The following is a 25,588-nucleotide window of genomic DNA, read 5'->3' as shown; positions in this document are numbered from 1 at the left end:
TTGAAAGGCGGAATAACGGGGAGCCTCTTCCTGTTCGAGTAAACCTCGTCGTGGACGTCATAAATGTCGAGCAAACTGTCGGAAAGTTAACGTCGTCGAATCACCAGCCGAAGGTACTACTGTGTTCCATCCACCTTCCAAACTCCCGCCAGCGTTGTCGGAGAATACCAAAAGCGATGAATACGCGCGTTTATGTGTGTCTGTGTATTAGTAAGTGTGTGTAAGAGAGAGAGAGAAGGGACTTCTGCTATTCTAGGATTTAGGAACCGAATTCAGTGGAATACTAATACCTTAGAGAGAGAAAGAGATGGAAGATGAGAGATAGAGAGAGAGAGAGAGAGAGAATGTTAACCTATCCAACGAGTTACCATAACGTTTCTCAATGCTACTCGTCCAAATTTATCTTTCCTCTCTCATGAGAAACGATGACTTCCTAGAAACGTATTTTCAAACTCTATCTTTCACACGTCCGACTCATACGTCGTATTTAACGGGGACACCACCTGTGCAAAAAGTCATTTATATTCGTGAAAAAATTTGCCATTCAAATGATATCCACTTGATATGTGGTTTTTTAATTGATCCTCTGTAAGATCATTTCAACTTTTCATAATTACACAAATTTAAAATATAAACGTGTATTTGTAATATTATATATGTGTAGGATTCGTGAAAAAATTGGGCCGTTGGACTGACTGGACCGGGACTCGATCCTGGATCTTCCGCTTTCCGGGCGACTGCTCTTTAACCATTGAGCTATCCAGGGCCCACCGTCCAATCTTCTCACGAATGCCTATTTAAGTTTGGCTTGGAGGCGCCTCGCATCCCACATATGTCTTCTTGTTTCAATTCTTATTTCAATTTATCGATATACAATTATTTATTAGTTCATATTAAAATTCATAGTTCGTATAAAAAAATGAAGGAACATTTATCCGAAAACATTAGTCAACCCGAGCAAATGGAATAAGAGAATTCGAGTTACCGTGGATTAAGTGAAAGTATTCAAAGGAATTTCGAAAATATATATAGATATATTTCGTTTGATTTGAAAAGGCGTCATTATAAATCTAAATTAAAACTCCTCATGTTTAAAAGAGCAAATTTTCTTCTTCAATCTCTCATGTAAAACCCGTACATAATGGAAAGAGTATTACTTACAGAGAAATGCTTATCGAGCATGCGACAAGAATCCTCGTTAACTTCAGTTAAACGTTCTCAGAAGACACCATCTTCCTTTAGATTTTTCTTTTTATTTTTCTTCACAAATGCTTTCCTCAAACAAAGAGTTCGTTAATTTTTATTCGCGTTAAATACCCACCACTCAAAATATAAATAGTTTTCTACTCTAATTACTCTTTTTACTGAAAGACTCTCTCTAATTATTGCAATCTTTCTTTAACTCTTACTTTATTACTATTACTTTTCTTTATATTTATTTAGTATATTTTTTTTTCTTTTCGAACCGTGTCAGACATCGTTCTAGTGACTCGAGTTAAATGAAATCTTAGAGCTTTTCGGAAGTGGAAAAAGGTTTTCTCCCGTGTGTCCGAGCTTGCGTCCTACAAAGTATATACAACACTCTCTTCTTTATTTATCCCTGTAAATTGAAGTATAAGAAGATATTTCAAAGAAAGTTGAATGTTAAAAGCGAAAAAGAGAGAGAGAAAGAGAGAGATATCTGCAGAGAAAAAGTGAATGAGAGAAAGAAAATGCGAGAGATCGAAAAAAAATAGTCAGCGAAAAATATTCGTGAGTATATATTCGTTATATATATATATAGAGAGAGAGAGAGAGGAGAAGAGAAAAAAAAGCTAGAAGATATCATTAAGCTCGTTCGCCGGAAGAAGATAGATAAGTTAAACGGATCGTCGATTATAAGAGTGGAAAAAGTAAGAGAAAGATAGTAGAATAAACCGCTAATTATCCTTCCTCTTTACAGGCGAGCCAAGCTAATGATACTTTTAACGGTTCTCATACCGGTTGGACAGAGTTTTTACGTAATAGATGTGACGTGATCAAAAACTCTCCCTTTACTGTGAAAATATAAGAAAAAGAATTCTAAACGTACTCGAAAATTCGTATAACACGTAACTATCGGCAAGCACAAATAATATCTCCCAACGATCTTTCATTCGATAAACTCTGCGCTTTATTTTCTTTCTCGTTTAAAAGTAACTTAATATTAACATTTAACCGTAATAATATTCTTTTCTTCTTTTATTTTGTTCTTGTTGTTGTTGGATTAACAAACAAATTTTCTCTCTTCAAACTAAAAAAAAAAAAAAAGATAAAGCCTCGAGTTTATTTAATTCTTTCCTTTTGTTTATAAACGATCTTAAAAGAGAATCATCGATTTTGCTTAATGAAAAATCGATAAGACAAATATTTGAGAGTGATAAGGAAAGATTTTGAAAGAAAAGAAACATTCCATTAATTATTATTGATCCCTCACGAGGACTCATGCTCGGAGTTATTCGAGGTCATTCCTTTTTCCCCTCCAAGGGATTGCGTCTGTCTTAATCGTGGGAGGGTTCGGTTGGTGAAAACGTGTGGCAAAACGGAAAGGACAAACGGCTCTTCTCGTTCGTTTGACGAAAGAGGCGAGGGAGCGGGCACCGGGCCCGGTCCTGCGGTGGTACGCAGTAACGGGGTAGCCTGACGTCGCGATTCAATTAATTATCCACATAATTACGAGCACCGTTCGCCACCAATCGAAACCGCTCTATGATATCAAACCAACTACCAAGAATCGATTGAATTTTTAATATCTATACATTATACAATCAATTATTATTATTATTGTTATAGGGCATTTGTTAGATTCGATCGTCTATCTGAACATTCAAAATTTGTTTTTTTTGTTTTTTCAATTTTATTAATTACAGATCAATTCGAATCATCAACGCTATTATCGTAATAAACGAATCGAATTATATTTCCTTAGAAATAATTTCTGGGTTTATTTTTTTTTTTTTTTCGAACAACGGTACCTCTCTTATTTCGTGAAATTATTTAAAATGTTGCGAATATTGTAGATTGATAAAAAAAAAAAAAGAAAAGAAAATATATATTAGAGAAAGTGAAAAAATCGTAAGGATCGTTATAAAATCACGTAAGTTGGTAAACGGTGTAAGAGTTATTTCCGGCCAATTGCGCCGACGTAGGGACAATTTCCTAGGATGCCGAGAGGTAATGGTCCTGGACGGAACAGATTTTACGAGCCGCACGCCAATTCTGTCCTGTCTCGTATCCTCGAGGGATTACACCTGGCTTAAATTCACTACCATCGACTAAAAGTATCTCCGAGCGGAAACTCGTGATTCGTTTTACGTTCTCGCCGTAAGCATATCTTCCGTTTCACGCGTTAAAGTATTTGCCTAAGCGTTTTTTTACCCTCCGGGTGGGGGGTGCGGGGTAAAGAGGGGAAGGTGACGAACTCGTCAGATTTTCCAAAAATTCCTATAATTTATACCGTCTTTTGATTTTCACACTTTTCTTTTCTCCTCGATCAAAATCTGATTTACTTTTTAGTTAGTTTAAAAAAAAAAAGAAATGTAAAAATATAAATGTAATAAGAGACGCGATTGAAAGTAATTAATTTGTATAAAATGTTTATTCTCGATTTCGTTCTTTTTCGTTTACATAGATATGAATTTCAATCGGAGATATATGATATTAGCGTTACACTGAGAAACAAGGAATGGATGTTGGCAACATTTTTGAACGAACGGGATCGTTTACTCTGAAAATAGTACGAATCGGAAAACCGGCGAATGTTTAATTGGATTAAAATCAATATCCCGGTTGGACATAGTCGATGACAAATATCTAATTTTGTGATACATTGCATGTTCTAACGAAGATTAATCGAACACGTACATACACACACACACACACACACGCGCGCGCGCGATAAACGATCAACGATCCATTACGATTTATTTATTTCACTATTTTCTTCGCGGCATAGTTATTGTGAACTATAAATAAAATTTCTAAATAATGAATATTCATAAGAATTTTTCTGTTTGTTTTCAATTATCTCGTAACTGAAATTATTCACGATTTTTGTATTTGTTGTTGAAATCATTCGATTCCTCTTTTAGCGTCAATGAACGAGTAAAGAAATAAAGAAATATAGAGATTGGAGACGATCGATGGATCGATTCTTAATAACGTCGTGGAATCGATTAAGGGCGAACGACGATTCGTATTTTGAAATATTCGGGACCATCAATACGTGGATTAGCACGTCGATGTGACGGTTAACCACATAGGAGGGCCCCGAGATCGATGTACAGTGGCAATCTATAAATACCTAATACTAATTAATCTAATAGCTTTGAGAAAGATAGTAGTGGGTTAAGAAAAACAAGCTTGTCACAACATTCATTTCATAATAAATGATATTTTCTCATGTAACGTATCGATTTATCACTAAACTTTCAATAATTAAATATACAATAGATACACTTCGAAACTTTACATATAAAGGAACGTTCTGACAAGCTTGGAAGAAACGTTGATTTTATTTTTCATTTTGAAAAATGAAAATGACCGATATAGTTCGAATGCAACTAATATGAATTTTTACTTTTTTCTCGTTGAATGTTTTTCTAATATTATTATTATATTTAGTATCAAAAAGAGAGAAATAGAGATAGACAGATGGATAGAATAGAATAGAATAGAATAGAATAGAATAGATTGATAGACAGACAGACAGATAGATAGATAGACAGACAGACAGATAGATAGATAGATAGATAGAAAGATAGATAGATAGATAGATATATAGATAGAGTTATTACTTTTACGAGCCGTCGACTTTTTTGTTAACGTTAATTAATTATAAATTATTTCACGGTTAATATCGTTACTTATTTAACTTTTATATTTTTTATATATTACCTATTTTTTTTACACTTACATTTGTTTTTCTTATTTAACAATAAGTGACACGTTCAATTCTATAGAACGACGACGAATAAAAAAAACGGCCGGCTCGTAGATATAAGATATATATTTTACTACGGGATTAAAAGTCAATGTATAGGTAAAATTATATATATATACAATTAAAAATTTAAACGTAAGTATACATATTACAAATAGAGATGTGAGTGTATATATATATATATATTATATATATATATATATATTATATAATATATAATATTTATATAGATATAATATAATTTTTCTAATGTAAGTATCAAATAAAAGCATGCAAATATTAGGAAAATAGGGTTTCTTGATTGTGTATGTATATATACGCATATATACCTATATTATAATACTTCATAATAAAATGCAAAGCAACACTGGGATAAATTTTACGTACCCTTAATGTCACTTTTTTTTTTTACAAAATAATTCTCATTATATAAAAATGGAATACAGAAATAAAAGAAATTGAATAAAAAAAAAGAAACATATGCCATTAATGAGAACGAACATTGAAAAATTCGATCTACGTTCAATTAACGCTAGTAAATTAACGAAAAAAGGGAAAGAAAAAAGAAAAAATCTTTTTTTTTGGGGGGGGGAAATAAAAGTAAAGGGATAAAAAAAAGAACCAAAAATATTTATTTCGAGCTCGCATAAAAGCGCTAGAAAGTTTGCAAGCAGCACGATAATCCTAGTCTCTTCGTGATGTTTCTCTGAAACATTCTCAAAATCTTAGTCTTTTAATATCTTTCTCGTTAATTTTTTATATCAAAGAGAAAGTATATTTTATTTTTTGTTGTTTTTATTTTTAACGGAACGCGACGCGTATTAAAAATTTTTTATTATCTTCTTTACGGGAGGGAAAAATTTATTTTTTTAAATAATCGAATATGCGGTTTACTTACGTTTATATGAAAAGAAATATTGCACGAGTTATATTAAATTTTGTACATCGAAAGAAAGAATACGTTCCGTCGCACGACAAATTACTATGCGTGAATGTCGACTAATCCGAAACGAAGAAAAAGAAAAACGAATATACAATTTCCGTTAATGCACTCCCTGTCATTTTCGATCGATTTTCATTCGAACTATGTACTCCTGTCTCTTCTCTAGCACGATTTACATATAAGTACATACTATCGATAAATTCAATTAGATATATTAATTAAACGTCCACGCGTATTTTGTCTAATTTTAAATTAAACTTAATTACGTTGTAACCACGACATTGCGTTATACCGATGATCACTATTCGAATTATTATAATTGACACGACTTTTCAATTTACGCGATTCTGTTTATTCTGTTTATTCGTTATTTTTTTTTATATTGTTATTTTTATTATTATTTTTTATTTAAACATAAATAATTTGGACGACCACCTGTATAGTTATTATTTTGTTTTGTTTAACGTAACAAATTTATATTTCTTTTTTTTTTGGATACGTCGATTAAAATATGAACGATTAGGGTTTGCTTTGTATCTTTTTTTTTTTTTTTTTTTTAATGAATATTACGTTTACGCGATAATAGATTAAGACGCGATCAATGAAAAACATATTGACGACTTAATGTCGAAGGAATTTTGCGAAATCCGATATTACGAGCTAAAGCAATTTGGCGTAAGCGTAAAATGACCAGATTACCTATTGTACATGAGGATATCAGGTTTCCAAAGCTTGTTCGGTGTTATATGGACGTCTTTTACTCCACCATATTCCGTTTGATTCCACTGGAGATTGTAATCGGTCCACGACTGTAATCAAAAAGAAAAAGATACAATTTTCTTATTTATTATCTGTTCTACCATATACACATAGAAAATACGAATGATTTGTATAATATAAAAGTGCTGGGGGGTGGGAGTGAAAAGTTTTTTCGATAATAAACATCACGTATTTATTATTATACTTGTCATACTTGTTTTCATTGTAAAAGATATAACCATTGAAGCACATACAGTATATTATTAATACAAATGTTTAGAAAAAAGTTTATTATTAGTTGATAAATAATGTACAATAATTTTGTCAACTAACGAGCCTTGTTCGATTCACGCGTTAGCCAAGTTACGTGTTTGCGTCAGTGTTTTTTTTTTTATGTTATAATTTTTTTATTTTTATAGTTAAGAATTATCCTGAAATGTTACGTACAATCAGACTTCTCGATTCAGAGGAATTATCAAGAATCGTTGGAGATATCATTTATAAGACGGAAAGTAATCGATATTTTTTAAAGTAAATGGTACTTTGAAAAGATCGTAATCCGTAAAGAGTGAAGTTTTAGGAAGAAGGAAAGACTCGTTTATATAAAGGCCGCTTGAGACGATAAAAACCATTTGAAAGTTTCGATCGGTAGAAGTGAGTAAGCAACAACTTAGCTTTTCCTTTAACGTCAAGATTAATAACTTTGAAAATTTTACAACGGTGTATATTTTTACTCGTGTTTAAATCAAAATGACAGAGACTCGAACGACAAGATTTTTCTTTATCAATTAAAAGTTTCTATTAGACGTTATTACTTTGATACATTTTATATAACACAACAATGACAAAAATAAATTTATTATTTACCAAACGAAACACAATCATTTGGAAATTTTATAATAATTGATATAACGAACGTTATAATTGAATTATTGTTTACCGATAAGAGGTAATAAAAAATAATTTCAACAAATTCTACGATAATTGATGAAATTTAATTATAAATATTGTCTTTTTACTCTCCCTTTTTTAACAAATTCCAGTCAATTCTTTACAAATACTCTCTCGCATCTATCCAATGTCACCAAAAAGATCACGTTTATTTGCCAACTCTCCGTAGTCATAAAGCACACGGTTTTGATTTTGCCGAACGAATCACTCAACTCATTTTACTAACCATACCCACGTTGCTTGATTATAATTATCTTACGGGAACTAGTTCTACAACGTGTCTAAAAGCCGTTGACTTTTAATTACAAATATAACAAAAATATTTGCAATTAAAAATTATATATATATTTAATAGTTAAATATATTATAAATATTGTTAATGATCGATCATTCGAGATATACGTGCATGTACTGCTTAATCGTTAAATTTAACGTTCATTTTCATTCTAATATCGAGTTAGATGATAAAATTCTAACCAATTAATTTTTTTCAGAATATACTTTAATTTATGCTACAAGAGAGATGACTAAACGTCTATATATACAAATTCGATCTATTTAAATAGTTCTCGTTAAGAAGTTAATCGTCCGTACTAGCGCAACTTTCAAAACCAAAGTGGAAAACTTTTAAACACTTAACAATTCGCCTAGAATTGATTGAATTCTATTAAACACAATCGGAGAGGGATAAACTCTCGAAGACCGTGAACCTTTTATCGTCGAATAAGAAACATTCGTAAACAATTCGTTTTCTATTTCGTTTCTTTTAATTAAGCCAAAAATGTTAATTGATTTAATCAAATGATTTAAATGTTTTCACTTCAGAGAGAAAGAGAGAGAGTTTTCAATTAAAAAATATTAATTAAATTTCTTCCCTCTCGTTGTAAGATTAGTTGTAATATTCGTAATACTTGTTAACGCATATTATATTGGCGTTAATAACATTTATAGCACGTTGAAATACAAGAAAGAGAGAGAGAGAGAGAGAAAGAGAGACTGTATATAAAAAAATAAAATAATAGAATTAAAGAAAGCCTCACAGAATCGTTGCATACTAAGGGGGGTTTCTTTGAAAAGCGCTGGCAACCGACGATCCAGTTGGGATTTGATGAAGTCTCCAGGTCGACCTGGTTTTTAGGTCGATCGAAAGAAACGTCGAGGTTATCTCGTCTCGTTCAACGTTTTCATAGTGCATGCATAAACGCAATATACGCGTGTTTTTATTTTTCTTTCTTTCTTTCTCTTTCCATTGCTATTTTTTATACTGTGAAAAATATCCATCGAAAAAAAAAGAACATTGACGCAAGAATAGTCAATTAAATTTGTCTAACTGTAATTTAAGTTTGTTTAGTGAAACATTACACACACATTCTCTCTCTCTCTCTCTCTCTCTCTCTCTCTTTCTTTCTATAATTTTGCTTAAACGTATTTGGAAATGTTCATCTTACTACTGGGCCTCTTAAACTTAATCATATTTGGAAAATTGTCGAGCCAACGGACGCGACGACGAATATTCACGCTTCTCGCGACTTCTGAATTTGATTTTATTACGTAAAGAGTGGAATACGACGACGATGACTATTCCTACTCAACTAGTTATTGTTATTGGCTCTGGGACTGCTGGAAATAAACTACGGACACGTCGAGAACGCGATTTATTAAAAGAGAGAGAGAGAGAGAGCTCTCTAAACTTTGCTAACTTTTAACGTACGTCAATGAAAGTAACGAGCTTGTGCAAAATTAACGGAGAAAATGAAATTCGTGCCGATATTCTAATTTATATCCTACTCGTCCACGAGTATTAACGTTTGTTAATTACACGCCTTTGCATTTACATTTTTCGTTCATACGAAACGAAATAACCTATTATTAATAAACACGATTATATATAATATATATAATGAATTTATTTAAATGATATAATATATCGTCGTAAAATATTCAATATTAAAATTATCCACCCCTTCTCTCCTTCTACTTTTTTAATAAGGAATATCACGAAGTGAAAAAAGAAAAAGAAAACAATTAGATTGAAATTTCGTTGTTAAAAATGAAAATGATTAACGAACAGAATAATTGTATTCGTAACTAAGATACCAATGAAAATATTTAATATTTTAAATGACACTATACTCTTTCTTTAACTTTTCTTTTTTTAATGAAAAGAATATTATAAAAAATGTACATTAACAAAAATAATAATCGAATCCCCACAAATCTATCACGCATTTCTATTGTCTCGACAATGCAAGGACGTATAAAGAATGATGTTAAAAACGATGTGGACTTTCTTCTCCTTCTAGAAGAGAGAAGTAATATCCATTGTGCACGAAAATCTTGGCTTTCAATCTTGGTGTAAAGCACCTAAGCCTTTCCTTCACAAGTAAGCATGTTCTCTCTCCCTTTTCTGTCGTCGTACCTTATGCAAGATATGTATGACGCTTTAACGTCCTATAATATCTCATACATTATCATCTAATATTAAGCTCTGACTCTACTATTATAATTCACCTTTATTCAACAAAACGATATCACTTTATTTTATTTTAAAACGAATTATAATATAATAACGTATTTCAAATATTTACCTACGAATAAATTTAACAACGCGAATTTAATATATTATAATTTGTATATAATTATAATATATATATAAAAATATATTTTTTATTTAGTATTTAATAACCAACAAAAATTCTTACCATGGGGTTTTTAAGTTTATTACAACATTTAATCAAGGGTTAATTAAAACAACAGCACAGAATTTTCTTGATTAACCGATATTTTAATATATCTCTCTTATTGAGTAGAAAATAATCGAAATGGTTGATGATATATTTGAAATCGATAGGAATAAATTTTAAACAATTGTAGAACACCCATTCCTCTTGGTAAAACTAATTGATTAAATGTTCAGGGTAATTAGTTTTCCATGCTTGATCTCTCTCTCTCTCTCTCTCTCCCTTTAAAATTGCACAAAGAGAATTTCTATGTAGAAGAGAGGAAGATAATAATGGTGGGTAGGGGAAAATAAGGGAAGGGGCTATCTCTCTCTTTCCCTCTCATTGATCGAACTTTCGGGTCGCAGGTGTTTTTATTCGTACGACCTAATGGATAAACTTACTCGTATTTCTCGGATGGAATCCGCCAATAAGAAACACACTTAACACGAACCGAATGGAAAATACGAGAGAGATAGGCTTTTTTTCAGAATATATGTATGTGTGAGTATCTCTCTCTCTCTCTCTCTCTCTCTCTCTCTCTCTCTCTCTTCCCAGCATCCTCTTCTTATGTAGGTTGAATAGGTTTTATTAACTTTGACGAGATCGAGGGGTCGAACGATAAAGAGACGTTAGATGCCCGTGCTTTGTCCGTCCATTTGCAATAACCCATCGCGAATTTATAGCCACCGATAAATCATTCCTGACGCTCCAATTATTATCGTTCTACACGAGACACACCTATTGGACGGGCTGCTTATCGAAGAGAACCGAACCTTTTTTTTTTTTATTTTTTTATTTTTTTAAACCAAAGAGAAGCTCAACCTTTTCCTTTTACGTCCATTTTTACATTCTCTCATTTGAACTCATTTATATTATATTTTTAATTTTTAATTTTTATTTTTCTTTTTTTCTTTTTTTTTCGTAACCTTCGATCAAGGATTCAATCGACCTAAATTTATGTGTGACTTTCTTTTGTTTAAATATATATATTAAAAAAAAAAAAAGAGAAAAAAAGGAAATATAAAAAAGACGAATAAGAAAATAAGAAAAGGAAGGATCCATTTTATTTTCCGTATCAAAACTAGTCGTAAAAGACAGCTATGACATAAAAATAGGAAAAATAATAAGAAAGAGAGAGAAAGAGAGAGAGAGAGAGGAAAGAGACTTTTCCTTTTCGGTGGGAACGGCGTTTATTCGCGTACCACTTCTTGTTATTACGATTCCTCCTACGCTTCCTCCTTCGTGGCCTTTAATCTTCTTGAATCACGAAATATCTCTGGATTTGAAAATAAAACGTGAAACTCAAATTCATATTCCCCCCGTAACTTTATATTTCTCTCTCTATATATATATATTATATTTCGTGTTTTATTGAAATTCCTTCACGGAAAATCTAACGTAACTTTAAAAAGTAAAATAAAAGGAAAAATAACCAAAGAAACGTAGAATTAATTAAACAATTTCATTCGACGAACGATGATTATGTTATCCAACGTAATTTCCAAAGCTATCCGTAATCGACGTATACACACACATTTTCCCTGCATCGGAATAAAAATGCAACCCGAAAATAAAAATTCAATAAGTCTCGACAAAATCATGAATCCATCTATAAAACTTATAGCAATTGATAATATAATCAATTGGAGTGGATTTTGTTAACCAAATGCACTAAACAGAAGTTTAGTTATTGTACAATACTTATATGTATAAGTAAGCAAGGCCACAATAGTGGACAGCGTCCATTGGACCGATTGAACTATAGTCTCTTATCCCACATCCCCCTTCGTTGACCACCTCGTTTACCATTCATCCCTGACCACCTCCCTCCTCCCCCTCCTCCTGCCTCCTCCATCTATCGTTCTCCTTTAGATCTGACGTATTAATGCAGCTGCGTGCCTTTGGGTTAAGATCAATGCCGAGGCACGATCTTCCGCGACCACACCGAATCTGCGAGTAGAACGGGGTTGTCCCCCCCCTTCCCCCGTTCGAATAGGGTTTACGCGTGAACTAACAACGTGCTCGCGGTGACCAATGTGGTTATAGTAGAAACCGCTATTTCCTTGCTTCCCTGCCACCTCTTCCAACACCCTAAACCCCCCCTCAACCCAAACCCTCCCAAACCCAACCCCAACCCGACCAACTCCATCTCGTTCCTCTGCGTTAGACGAACAACAACGTCTTTCCTTTTGATGAACGTAATTACAAGCCAAGGAAAATTCGGAGAATTCTCTGGCCGTTTCCTCCCCAGTTGAAAATCTCGTACGCGAAATGCTCGTGAACATTCCGACTGGAAACCAACAGAAAATAACATCGCAAAAATCCTTAAGTTGGAAATAGTTATATATATAGTGGGGGGGGGGAAATATTATATATATATATTTATAAGCGTAAATGAAATGTTTTCTTTTGCGTAAAGATTTATAATGAATTATTTTATTTGATCTTTTTTTTTGTATTTGAATTTTTTCGTTAATTTTTTCATACGAAATCATTTTACGAGTATCGTATTGTTGTTTAAGAAATTTGTTTTAGAATGTTATATTATGAAGAATTTCCAAATAAATGAGTTAAATTGGTTAAACTGTGTGCTTAATATTGAAATATAGCGAATAAGAAATGAAGATAATTACCAGAAGTATAAAAATACCTGAATAAATTCTAATTAATAACATTACGTTGTTTTATACTATATTTAACTTATATGATCCTTTATTACGTATGAATCTTTATACAAGATTATTACAAAAAAAGAAAAAAAAAAACGAAATAAAGGATTAATGAAAAATTATTTTTTAGAGAAATAAAAAGTAAATTTAGTAATATATCGAGCTTAATTGAGACGAAAGAATTATCTTGAAATTCTTCTCTCGATTTCAAATGAAAAATACTACCTACTCTTTCCAAAAAAAAAAAACAAAACAAAAAAAATAGAGGAAGAAAGAGAGGGAAAAAAAATAAAAATATAGTTTTCACGGACGAGAAGAGAGGAGTAAAATGGATGAAACGAGTCTGGAAAGAGCTCGGGTTTTTCGCTCGGATTTATCGGAACTCTTCCACGCACACGCACGCGCGCGCGCGCGCGCACACACACACACACACACACACACACACACACACGTGTATCTATGAATGGATGTATATACATATTCACGTATGGATTCCAATACAAGTACTACAAGACGAGGAACGAAACGAGAAATCATCGATGGAGACTAGTCGAGAAATAGAACTCTTAATTACGTTCATGTACAATTCGTCCGTATTATCCACCTGAATTAATAATAATGTCGATGAAAAGTTCAATAACGTAATCCAAACGTATTCCACGTGTGTGTGTAGATAATATGGAGTTATACATAATGTAGAAAAATTAATGAAAGAAAGAGAGAAAGAGAGAGAGAGAGAATATGTTCTTTATAAAATCAAACTTACGATCAGCTGATAAAATATTATAATGATGATTAATAAAAGTGTTACAAAATTGAATCATTATCTTGTGAATTATTAAAATAATGTCTTCTATATTCGAGAGATTATATTCTAATAAATTGACTTATTTTATATTTTCATTTTATTTTTATTGTAAGTGAAAAAGTGAACGACGACGCGTTTATAAGAGACGATAGACGCGTGTCAATGTCAAGGAAGCAGCTGTTCAATGTTCCAGAGACCGAGAAGAGAAATTATTGATCTTGTTAGGATAATTAGAATTATCGGGTTATGTGGCGAAGGAGATTGCCCTGGTGCCGGGATAACTTGTGCACCAGCTTGGTTTAGGATAGATTAAATCTAACGTGTCATGTATGGGTTACCTACTTAACTTACAAAATCCTATGTGACTTTTGAATTGTTTATTCAATTTGACGAAACTTTTATGTAATATCGTTGATCGTTCACAATTTCGCTCTTATCTCTATTATTTAAATATTTACATAAATCTCAAATTCAAAATTAATGTATCTTCATTTATCGTCCATTAAATAAATTATTAGAAATAAAATTGATTGATAAAATATTGTGGGGTTTGGAATTATTTGAAAAATATAAATATGAATATGTGTAATGGTATGAGTGTGAGAATGATTGAAAGGAATGAAAGAATGCATCGGTCGAGGATAAAGAAAGGAACCGTTGCGTTAGATAAGGATATTTGTTTAGGTTTAGGATTACACCGTCTGGACTTGTCGCCTTTGTGTGGCTACATCGAAATCTCCCGAACGTTCTCGATGTTAGAATGCAGGAAATAAAAAGCCTTTTCGTGATTGGGAATTATCGGGAAGTTTCCAGAAGGAATGACGAGAAACAACGGGAGACGATGGAGGGGATATAGAGTATAAGTAGGCGACGGAAGGGACTGGTGGGCGCGTTCTGTAATAGTTTTTGGTTGGGACGACGAGTATGAAATGTAACAAAAAAAAAAAGACGGAAGACAACGGGGGACGGCGAGAGGACAAAAGACGACGATAGGCGACGACGAGTCAGGTTCGGGTGTTCCTCGCTAATTAAGACTGTTGTCTTCGGACGTAAAGGGTTACACCTAGTATATCGTGGCATTAGACTATTTGTTTAGATTATAGATACTTACTATTTTATCTCTTATTATTTTAAAAATATTATACCTTATTATTTATTAATAAATAAATACTACCATTATAAATATAAATCTTACAATATTAATATATAAGTGCGTATAAATTATTTAATAATTTTATATATATATATTTGAAGGAATATTATAGATTGTCTAACTTACTTCATTATCATAATCGTCCAAATCTTAATATTACGTATAAACCAACGTAGAATTATTATATTATATGAAATAATTGATGTATCCTAATTGATTAGATAAATATAAATGAACTATCGAGAGGAACAAACGAAATATGATTAATCGTAAATCATAGTACCTTTAGAATAAAAAATATCTTCTGTAAAAAATTATTGAGACTAATTTTAAAAAGCCAAGTTACGGATTCATAGTTCATAATCAAAAGATACGGTTTCGATGTAAGCTCTTTTGGGTTCTATCGAAAATGCATTGTATGTTCATGCGAAGATAAGGGCATTCGTGAGGCTGAATATATATTCGAAATGCATAAAAATTGAAAGGCTATTTGCATTGCTTTTATGTATGTATACGATGAGTAGCAGAAGGAGTAGGAGGTGATTCATGGAACTGGAACGGATCATCCGTACAACCGTGAGTGACAGAAAGAGAGAGAGGAAGAGAGTGAGGGGGGAGAGAGATGCGCAAAGAGATAGGAGAGAGAAATTTTTCAACGCTTCCATCGAGTCCGTCGCTCTTTTTTTTCATTTTTTTTTCTATTCCGTTTCTTCCCTTTCTCCCACCCGAAACCTTTTTTTTTTGACTAGCTTGATTTTTTGGTTATCCCGGGTGTCGTCGTACTTTTGCAACGAAAAATCAATTCACGATACAAGCGTTATTTTTATTTTTGTATTTTTTATTTTTTGTTGTTGTTTTTTTTTTTATCCTATATACAAAACTAATAGAAAAATATAATATCCTACGAGTATATCGTAACTATCGTGTTGCATACATGTATTTACATTATTTTATCGAAATAACGAGAACGATATGGATCCTTTGTTGTAGTAATTTCTGTTCTCTCTCTCTCTCTCTCTCTCTCTCTCTCATACACTCGCTCTAATGGATACGAGTAGTACATTGCTTCAAAACACACTAGGAACATTAAAGGGCTGTCTTTGTCCATCGCTATCACTTTACTTTGATACATCGAGATTCAATATTAATGATTTATCTTTCGAATGTACAATGAGAGTAATCAATCGATTGTATTATTCTCGGTAGAATTTTAATTAACTGTAGTTTACCTCGATTTATTTCTTTTCTCTTTTGTCTGTCCGTCTGTCTGTCTCTTTCTCTCTCTCTCTCTCTCTCTCTCTCTCTCTCTCTCTCTCTCGTTTGTTTTAACGACGAACGATTCTGTTTACTCTAAAATCAAACGGTACGATTGGACGTACTCGTGCGATTTCCGTAAAGTACAACGTATTCCAGGTGCGTGCACGTTTCACGGCTTGGAGAATCGACAAATACGAAATACGTATGCAAGCAGTGACGGTGTAAGAGAATTCTAACCGAGTAAATTCGGTGAAGTTTCCCTACTTTCTCTCACTGGTTAATTGACCTAACTCATCATGAAACATTTCTATTAAACTGATTCGAATTTCGTCGTCGTATAAAATTTACGATCATTTGCGAGAAAGATTTTTTGAATGAATATTCGATTAAATGTTCTATTAAAGAAGAAATCTTATTTGAAGAAAAATATTTTTTTCATTTTTCGTTTGAACGTTACTTTCCGACAAATAATATTATCCTAGCAATTCTAACAATATTTTTTTAATACAACCAATGAAATAGGCAAATGAAGAAATATTATATTAAAAGAGAAAACATGAATGAAACAACTAAATTGTTCTTTAACCCTTTATGTGTGTTTGTCAATATGAATGTATAATAACGTAATGTTGGTTTGAGTATTGATTATTGTATTGAATCTTGAAACGTGAAAATTTTATTAACAAACAACAACTTTAATTATTATATATAATTTCTTATTAGATCTAATTAATAATATTAATCAATGGAAACAGTAGTACTAATAATAAACTATTATGTCCGTAGAAAACACTTCAGCTAAAAGTATTCAGCATTCAAAGGGTTAAAAGTACCGTCTGTCAGTCATTGGTCTCTGGTAAAGAAAACGTTCGTTCATTCGTTCATTTCTTCTGGTTTGCGTTAATTTCATTCTTCTTATTATCCTCGTCTATTTGTATTCATATCCTTCTTCTTCTTCTTCTTCTTCTTCTTCTTCTTCTCTTTTACGCTTGTTCACTTGAGTTCCCCTGTGAACTTATTACCGTCTTTCCGCATTCAATCTTACTACTTACAGCAGCAGCAGCAGCAGCAGCAGCAGTAACACCGACTACGACAAAACTGCAAGGAGACACATTGTCTCGACAATGATGACGCATAGTAGTATGCTGCAGCTTTTGGAATTACGTTCGTGCCAACAGCGGGACGTTAATTAAAATTTCTAATCAGCCTGGAAAATGTTTCACCATTTTATTTCTCTAATATATTATTCGGGCTATTTAAATAACAACAAACACGAATCGACCATCTTTCAAAATCCGTCAAATGTTGATGATCCTAATTCTAATCGTCTTAATCTTTTTCTCATGGATAAATTTTATTGTCTTCCCTCCCCCCTCCTTCCACAAAACAAATCATTTTGATCATTTTTCAACGTTAATCATTTTTATTGAAACTTGCATTTTGTATCATATGTGTTCGTATGCATGGCAATTAAAATTGCGGCTACCTATATTTTATTTTTTTTCGTTAAAATTGATCTTTTCTCTTTCTGTATTTACTAAATTATTCGAAAATCAAAGTATTTTAGATACTTTAACGTATTTTTATTTGAGACTCTCTTTCTCACATTTCCTGCTAACTCTGTTATTAAATGAAAATTGTTGAGAAAGAGAGAGAGAGAGCGAGAGAGGGAGAGAGAGAGAGAGATGAATACATTATCGTACCAGTAGTATGAATCTTGTGAAAACAAACTTAAGATATATTCTGCTCCATCGGTTTGCCCCTCGAGTTTCCAAAGTTCCGGTGCAGCGGTCCTCGAGTGAGAACTACTTGGTAATACAATAAAGCAGAGACGGTAACGTGTAATTGTAATCAGTAGGTAGGTAGGTATATACTTCGTTACGTGAAAATTATTCGAATGATGCTAAAGTTTCACTACGCGATTGTAGATATCATCGTCTAACGGTAAACACTTACTACTTAGTTATCGCAATTATTTTAGATTTCAAATAACTCGGCTTACAAAACAGCTGCTCTCTTTCTCATTAATAATATATTTTCATTCTAAATATTATTTTTTCTATTTTATTTTAATATATTTGTTTTTCGTTTTTTTTTTATTTTTCTTTTTTTTATTCAAACGAAACAACCGGTAAACGTATAAATAAGAAAAAAAATATACGTACTATGATGCATTATTTTTCTTACGCGCCAGTAGTGGAGAAGAAATTTTTGTTTAAATAAACAACGACCACCAATCGAAATAATATTTTCGAGTATCCCAAAAAAGAAAAAAAAAAAGAGAGAAAAAGAAAATATAGATATATAATAAAAGCAGATTCAAAAAGGGGGAAAGCAAAATAAAAAGCTACCATCGTTCCGTCCGTTCGATATATCTCTATGCTGTGTAAAATATTCGATCCAAAAATAAGAAAAGAAAAAAAAGAAAAAAAAAAAACCACAATATTTGATTTCTCGTTAGAAGTCGTAATCGTAAAATATTATAAATTTATGCGCAGGATTATTATCATCAAAAATTTTATTATTTCATTAAGAGATAAGATGTTAAACTGTATACGAATAATTAACACATGAGCGATAACAAAGCGCTGACCATTAGTTAAATGTAAACATTTTCATGATTTTGTATGTTTTTTAAAAAAAAATAAAGATAAAACAACACACACGTATTTGTTGTCGTCACGATTGTCGTTTTTACGGTATATCTATTGACCGATTTGTATTAACGTTCGACGAGAACGTTTACCAGAGCGTCTATTGTCGAGCAGCCCGCAATTTATCCGGCCGAATCCACAAACGCTCGTCGGCTTGACCAAACAGTCTATGGCTGATCGGTCAGCCAAACGGTGGTGGGTCGATGTGTTCAACCAAACCGTAGCTCTACGCATAATCCGATACGTAAGTTGCCGACAAGTGTAAGTAAAGTGCTACAAGGGAATACGAAATTACATACACATAATATTATTAAACTATTTAATTCTTATATTAAATATATTATTATATTATTAATGATATCTTGTTATAATTCATTTGTTTCTTATGTTAACCATTTGAGTGACATGGGCGCATATATACGCCCAACGAAAGCAATCCGTGCAGACTAAGGACGCATATATGCGCTTATCAATTTTTTCCACCTTCCTTGGCTCGAATTTCTTTTTCTTAGTTAAACATTAACAGAAAAATCATTCGGTCCTTGATGATTGCAATCGTTAGACGAACTCCGCATTCAATGGGTTAATCAACTTTTGTGTTTAATCGAAACACATTTAGGATTGTTCGAGTTTGTTAACAGGTTTCTTGTCAGGTGTGTTGTTTTCGGTACACACGTTTAAGACTTATTCTTACGGCAAATGATATTTTTAGTGTTTACTAATACCAACGGAATAAATTTCCAGTAGAGAAACAGAAAACAATAGGTAAATTTCGCAAATATATTAAAGTTTACAACCTGTATACTGTTTTAGATATACGTGTGGCGTTATAATGATATTTATATTAGTAAAATGTAACTTGGGAAGGGAACGCGTTCAATTTTACTAAATGAAAACCATTTTATCCAAATTTAATACACAATTATACATCGAAACCATTTAGTACGAGTATCGCATTATTAAAGGGTGGAATTTGTTAAACGGAAGAATTGCATGGACAAATACTTTATTGAATAAAATTCGACGTTTTGAACAAATTGATAAAAATAATTTTTGGTTTATTAACTCGAACAAAAAAAATCGAACGAAAATTATTTTTCTTTTTTGAGTCGAAGATTAGTCGAAGTTTCAAGTATTTCGTTGATCGATCGATAGACGGGAACGTTTCGTAAAATTAATTCTTAACCGGTTTAAATTAATCTTAACGATGCGATTCTTGTTATCGCGAATAGAATGGCGATAATGACGGAGGAAGCTCATAAAAGTTTGCACCTGCGACTCAACACTAATTGGCTTTACGAGCTACCTCTTTACTGACGATCCATAATGTTCTTCGAACTTTTACAAGTTACTACGTCGCTAAGTGCGTGCGAGAAAGAGAAAGAGAAATGAGAGAAAGAGAAATGAGAGAGAGAGAGAGAGAGAGAGAAGAAAAAAAAAAAGAAATTATAAATTTACGCAATAGAATAGAAACTCGCAAATTAGATAATTTGTTTGACAATTAATAAAATTCTCGAGAAATTTCAATTAATTTCATAAATATAATGAAAACTACAATAAAACGAAATAGAGGAAAAACATTCGAAATAATACAAAAAGTGCGAGTGCTTTTTGACAATACTTAAAGCAATAAGGATGATTAACAAAAGTTAAAATAATCACATATAAGTGGGGGGGGGCGGAAAGGTAAAAAAATTGTACAGAGACGTAGCAAAAGGTATATAAAAACACGAATGAAATATCAGAATAATTAATATGCTATTTATAAGGTCGGATCCATGGTAGATAATTATGTGTGCACAATTATCCATGTAATTACATATCGTCGTAGTTTCGAGGCGCGACGAGCCTATTAAATGTTCCATTATGTCGGCTTGTTGGAAACGAGGACACAACCAACGCCGACGAAGTTCGGTAGTAATGGACGGCAATGAAAAATAAAAAAAAAGGGAATAAAAAAAAAGGAAAGGAAAAAAGAAGAAGAAAGGCAAAAAAAAGCGTAAAAACGGAAAGAAGAGTGGGAGAAAAATAAAAAAAAAACAAAAAATAGAAGAAAGAAAAAGAAGAAGAAGAAGGAAAAAAGTGCAATTCACATAATTGGTCGAAAGGAGAGAATACGTGGTGGCTTCGTGCTGGAGCCCTCGGTCGCTGAAATAGACCAAGCCAACCTATAACTTCCGGTAAAAGCTTTTCCTCGAATCTCGGCGGCTTAGAGCAGAAACGAGAGACTAAGAGAGAAAGAGAGAGAGAGAAAGTTGAAGGAAAAGCTCGACGCGATGGCTTGAGTGAAATTTCGGCTTGACGCCTGAAACTTTAATCGATCTTTAACGAACGTCGGTCCTCGTACTACTATTGATTAACGAATTAGTGTCCCGTGGGAGATTAAAATGCTAAGATAAAACTTCGGAGATTCTTGTGAACGGAAGAAAGGAAGAGGAGGGGTGAGGGGGTGAGAGAGGAACCATATAATTTCGTTCAAACGAATAAAATTCACTCGTCATAATTGAAACGCGAAAAAATATAATTAAATGGGATATTTAATTGTTTGTTGGTTATTATTATTATTATTATTATTATTATTACATTATGTATGCATGCCATTTGTTAGAATAGTGTTTTTAATGTTTTGTTTGTTTTTTAATTTGATCAATCGTTCGAATTAATTTTTGGGATTTATATAATGAAATATTATAACGTAATACGAATAAATATGTAAACCTTATTATTATTACAGTTACAAGATCGAAATTAAGAAGAATCAAAAGTCGTAAGAAAGAAACGATATTGATTGGTTACAATTCGTATTAATTTGGAAGTATTTTAATAGAGAAAAAAGGTAGAGATCGTTATTTTTGTTTCTGTTATTAATAAGAACAATAAATAACGGTTACGATTTTCTTTCTAAGAAATTTTCTACGTAGACGTACCCAATAGATGAAACATATTTCAAACGTGACAGATACGCTCCCAAATAGAAAATATCCTTTACCATGGTTTACCGTATAAAATTGATGTATGTTTATTTAATCGTTCAACGTAATAATTGCTCGTAGATGAGTAACAACGAGATCGTACGATCAATCGTTTGAAATATATTTTGGTTAGCCGCAGAAACGTAATCGTACGTGTAATATGCATAACGACACTTTCATCATATGTGTTTCATTTAAAATAACATATTATTATGATGATTCATTTCATAAACGTCGATACAACGAATACAATCGAACGAATTCGTATTCAGCCTGTTCGATAAATAATTTCAATTATCGCGAATATGAAATGGAAAAAAAAAGAAAGAAAAAAATAAAATGAAACGGGAAAAAGAGTAGAAAATGAGAGAATGATAAAAGTAATTACATTGATCAATTTTTTTTTTTATTCTTTTATTTTTCAGATACTCTTCGGAAAAGTAGGTAGATTATTACCTGCGTACAATGCATCGATCGTTAAATGGATTAAAGGATATAACAACGTTTAGCGTTTCGTCACGCATCACGAATTTATTTCATCCAAAATCTCATTGGACCGAGAGATTAATATACCTACATCTAGGTTGTACCTACATGATTTATATATAATATACGGAATTATAACCAGTATATGTATATAATATATACGCATGCGTGTCTATTTATGTGAATAAAGGAATAATAATAATAATAATAATAATAATATATATATATTATATACATGATATATTACATATACATGTACACATGTAGATCCGTATATTCACATGAATGCTATCTGTTCCACCGTAATTACAAATATCTCATCGTACGCAACCTATCTCGAGATAGCATAATACGATCCGTAGAAACAAACCTCTATTATAGTAAATTCGAGCAAATTTGAATTAAACACGTATGTTATAGTCTAATCATTAACGCGTAAATGACATTAGGAAGAATATATTAGAGAGAATATAATATATTTCCTTGTCCTAACTCTCTCTTACTTATTTTAATTAATTGATTTATTTTTATAGATAATGAAAAATTGATCGTCAAAAATTGATCATTAAATTACTATAACAATATTATCATTATTTACTAATAAATGATATTAGGTATAAAATGAAAACAATAATTCGCAAATCCGATTAAAACATACAATCAATATACACACATTCAATCATAATATATTCAATTATTAATTAGATATTGCTGTTACTATTATTCATAATAGATATGAAATCACTCTCGTATTAAACAATAATGAATTTAACCGTAAGAATGATTTATATTACTATATTACGTTGATGAAGTTTGCGTTAATGTTTGGTATAATAAATTTATGATGGGTCGTGAAAGATACGATCTGGTAAGAACCTAAATGAAGAGAGAGAGAGAGAGAGAGAGAGGAAGATAGGTGATGGTACGTATTAGGACTGTGTGGTTTCTGCAAATTCCTGCTCATGAATAAGGCTAACCGTTAATACCGAAACTCAAAGTGTCCTGTTTTACCTTACTTGCCTTGCAATGTCCATTCGCATAATTCTAATCGGAATTAGAGTGCGAAGAACGGAGACAGTAAGTAAAGGAAAATCGATTTAGGAGAAACACAGTGAATATGCTTAAAGCTTTCACAGACTAAACAATAATTTCAAGGAAGCTAGAATTTCAGGAAAATGTCATGATTAGGAATACACTCCGAATATCGTGATAAAAGGTTGATCGGATTAAACGTATTGTTTATTTAGGTATGTCTAACTAAATATCAGATGATAGATAAGATACTAAAAAGAAGAAGAAACAACGGTAGATATTGTTCGTTAATGTAAAACTAAAAGAATTGAATATTTTATGTCATTTAAATCATACGTTCGATAAAAATGAGTAGATCGTTCCGTTCGTTAGACAAAATAAAGGCTCAATTTAAATAAAATTAATACGTTTAATTTTTGGAAGAGGGAGAGAGAGAAAGAGAGGGAGGGAGAGAAAGGTTGAGCAAGGATGTTTGCATTTTGCCCCAATTATGATAATGCATCTCACGAGCATTATATCATATAATCTTATAAAATTTGCATAATGAGAATCAAAGTGGTCTAAGACATAAAAGCAACTGATCACCGTAGTTCACTAATGTAAGAATGAAAAATGAAATTTGAGAAAACCTGTAACCTCTGATAAATATCATTTTTTGTAAAAATCTTTACTTAAGATTACCTTGATTTTCAGCCCCTTTTCGTATTTAAAAAGATTAAACCGACTAAGGTCTAATTTCTGAAATCAAATAAATATCCTTCCTTTTCTCTCCCATTCTCTCTCGATTCTTTATTGCATATAAGTACGCAGGAAAATCAGTAAACTGTAAGTAAGAGTAACTACATACTACTACTGGCAGGAAGTGGAAAATCACTGCTCACCGTTTTGGCACGATATTTCGAGCGTAACATTTGGCTGACGCGTAAATATCGGAAACAGAGTTACGAGCCAACCCGTCGTCCGAATGAATCCACTACGAATTTCGAATTTAAGGGACACGCCAGAGTTGCAAGTGCTACAATTCACGTAACTTTCGTTTCTGCGTTTACTACTACTTCCTCTTCTTCCTCTTCTTCTTCTTCTTCTTCTTCTTCTTCTACTTCTTCTTCAAGTATTACTTCATTTATTTTGTTCTTTTCACATTGTTATTTTATCATGAAAAATGATTTACGCTCCGTCATTTTATATTCTTTCCTTTTTCTCGAATTTACCTACGACGGTTTGCGAACGAATCCTTTCTCGCACGACGTACGGGTTAAAAGAAAGAATTCAATTAAAAATATGCACCGTAAATCCCAGCGGGATAAAGCGTAACGGAACAGCAAAAAAGAAAAAGAAAAAGAAAAAGCAAAGAAACAATACTGCATACTACGTTACTAGTGTTCGATTTAATATCGAATCGTCTGCATTTTCACGAACCAACCGACGAAATTTCTCTTACATTAACGTAAATTTATTACAAATTCTATTCGATTAAAATAACAAAAAAAAAAGAAGAATAAACAAAATTATATTATAAAAATCCTAAGATATAAGCAGAGAACACATACGCTATTCTAAATACACTTTTTAACCAGACACAATATATCATATTTCATTGTTTTTATTATTAATATTAAAATAATATCGACCCTGAGAAAATTCAGTACCCTCTCTCTCTCTATCTCAAAAAAGAACAAGAAAAAGAAGAAACAAATAAAATATGCAATTGCATATTAATGAAAGTCCAAGATGAAATGAGGTTTTCATCAAAGCTGATATATGACTCGTCAAATCAAGATCTCTTTCCCATCAATGGGGATCCGAAGGTAGAAGGGCCGATTAGGTGTGTTGGATAGGCCGAGATTGGTATGATTCAAGTCTGAAGAGATCCTCGTGGTATATCAAAAGCCTCAATCGCAGTCAGGCCTCGAATAAAGGTGAGATTTGGGCTAGGACGTTGCTTTTACTGTATATACACGATACACATATACGTAGGATGCGTGAGTAGCCATACTTATACGTGTATACATATACGTAAATACACATATACGTGTTCATAGATGCGTACATACTCCGAAAGATGAGAAGACGTGCAAGATCGATAGATAGATAGATAGAGAGAGAGAGAGAAATAGGAATAGTGGTAATGATAGAGATGAAAAGCATCTATGGAGGAGGTATAAACATCCTAATACCTTGGGATGAAGAGTATTTCGACTAATAGAGTGAGGAAACAGAG

General features: G+C 32.2%; 1 protein-coding gene across 1 annotated transcript in view; it reads right to left on the bottom strand.

The window, feature by feature from the left end:
• LOC122518943 (acetylcholine receptor subunit alpha-type acr-16) overlaps positions 1-25,588 on the bottom strand; it is a 249,106-nt gene that overhangs the window by 112,362 nt on the left and 111,156 nt on the right. The window contains exon 5 of the mRNA XM_043638086.1: positions 6,603-6,712. Within this exon, the coding sequence (XP_043494021.1) occupies positions 6,603-6,712 (110 nt within the window). The remainder of the gene's footprint in view (positions 1-6,602; positions 6,713-25,588) is intronic.

This window comes from Polistes fuscatus, unplaced genomic scaffold (assembly GCF_010416935.1).
Source record: "Polistes fuscatus isolate 324 unplaced genomic scaffold, CU_Pfus_HIC Scaffold1, whole genome shotgun sequence".
Taxonomy (NCBI): domain Eukaryota; kingdom Metazoa; phylum Arthropoda; class Insecta; order Hymenoptera; family Vespidae; genus Polistes; species Polistes fuscatus.
The sequence above is the reverse complement of the archived record's forward strand: the minus strand, read 5'-3'. Positions and strand labels throughout refer to the sequence as shown.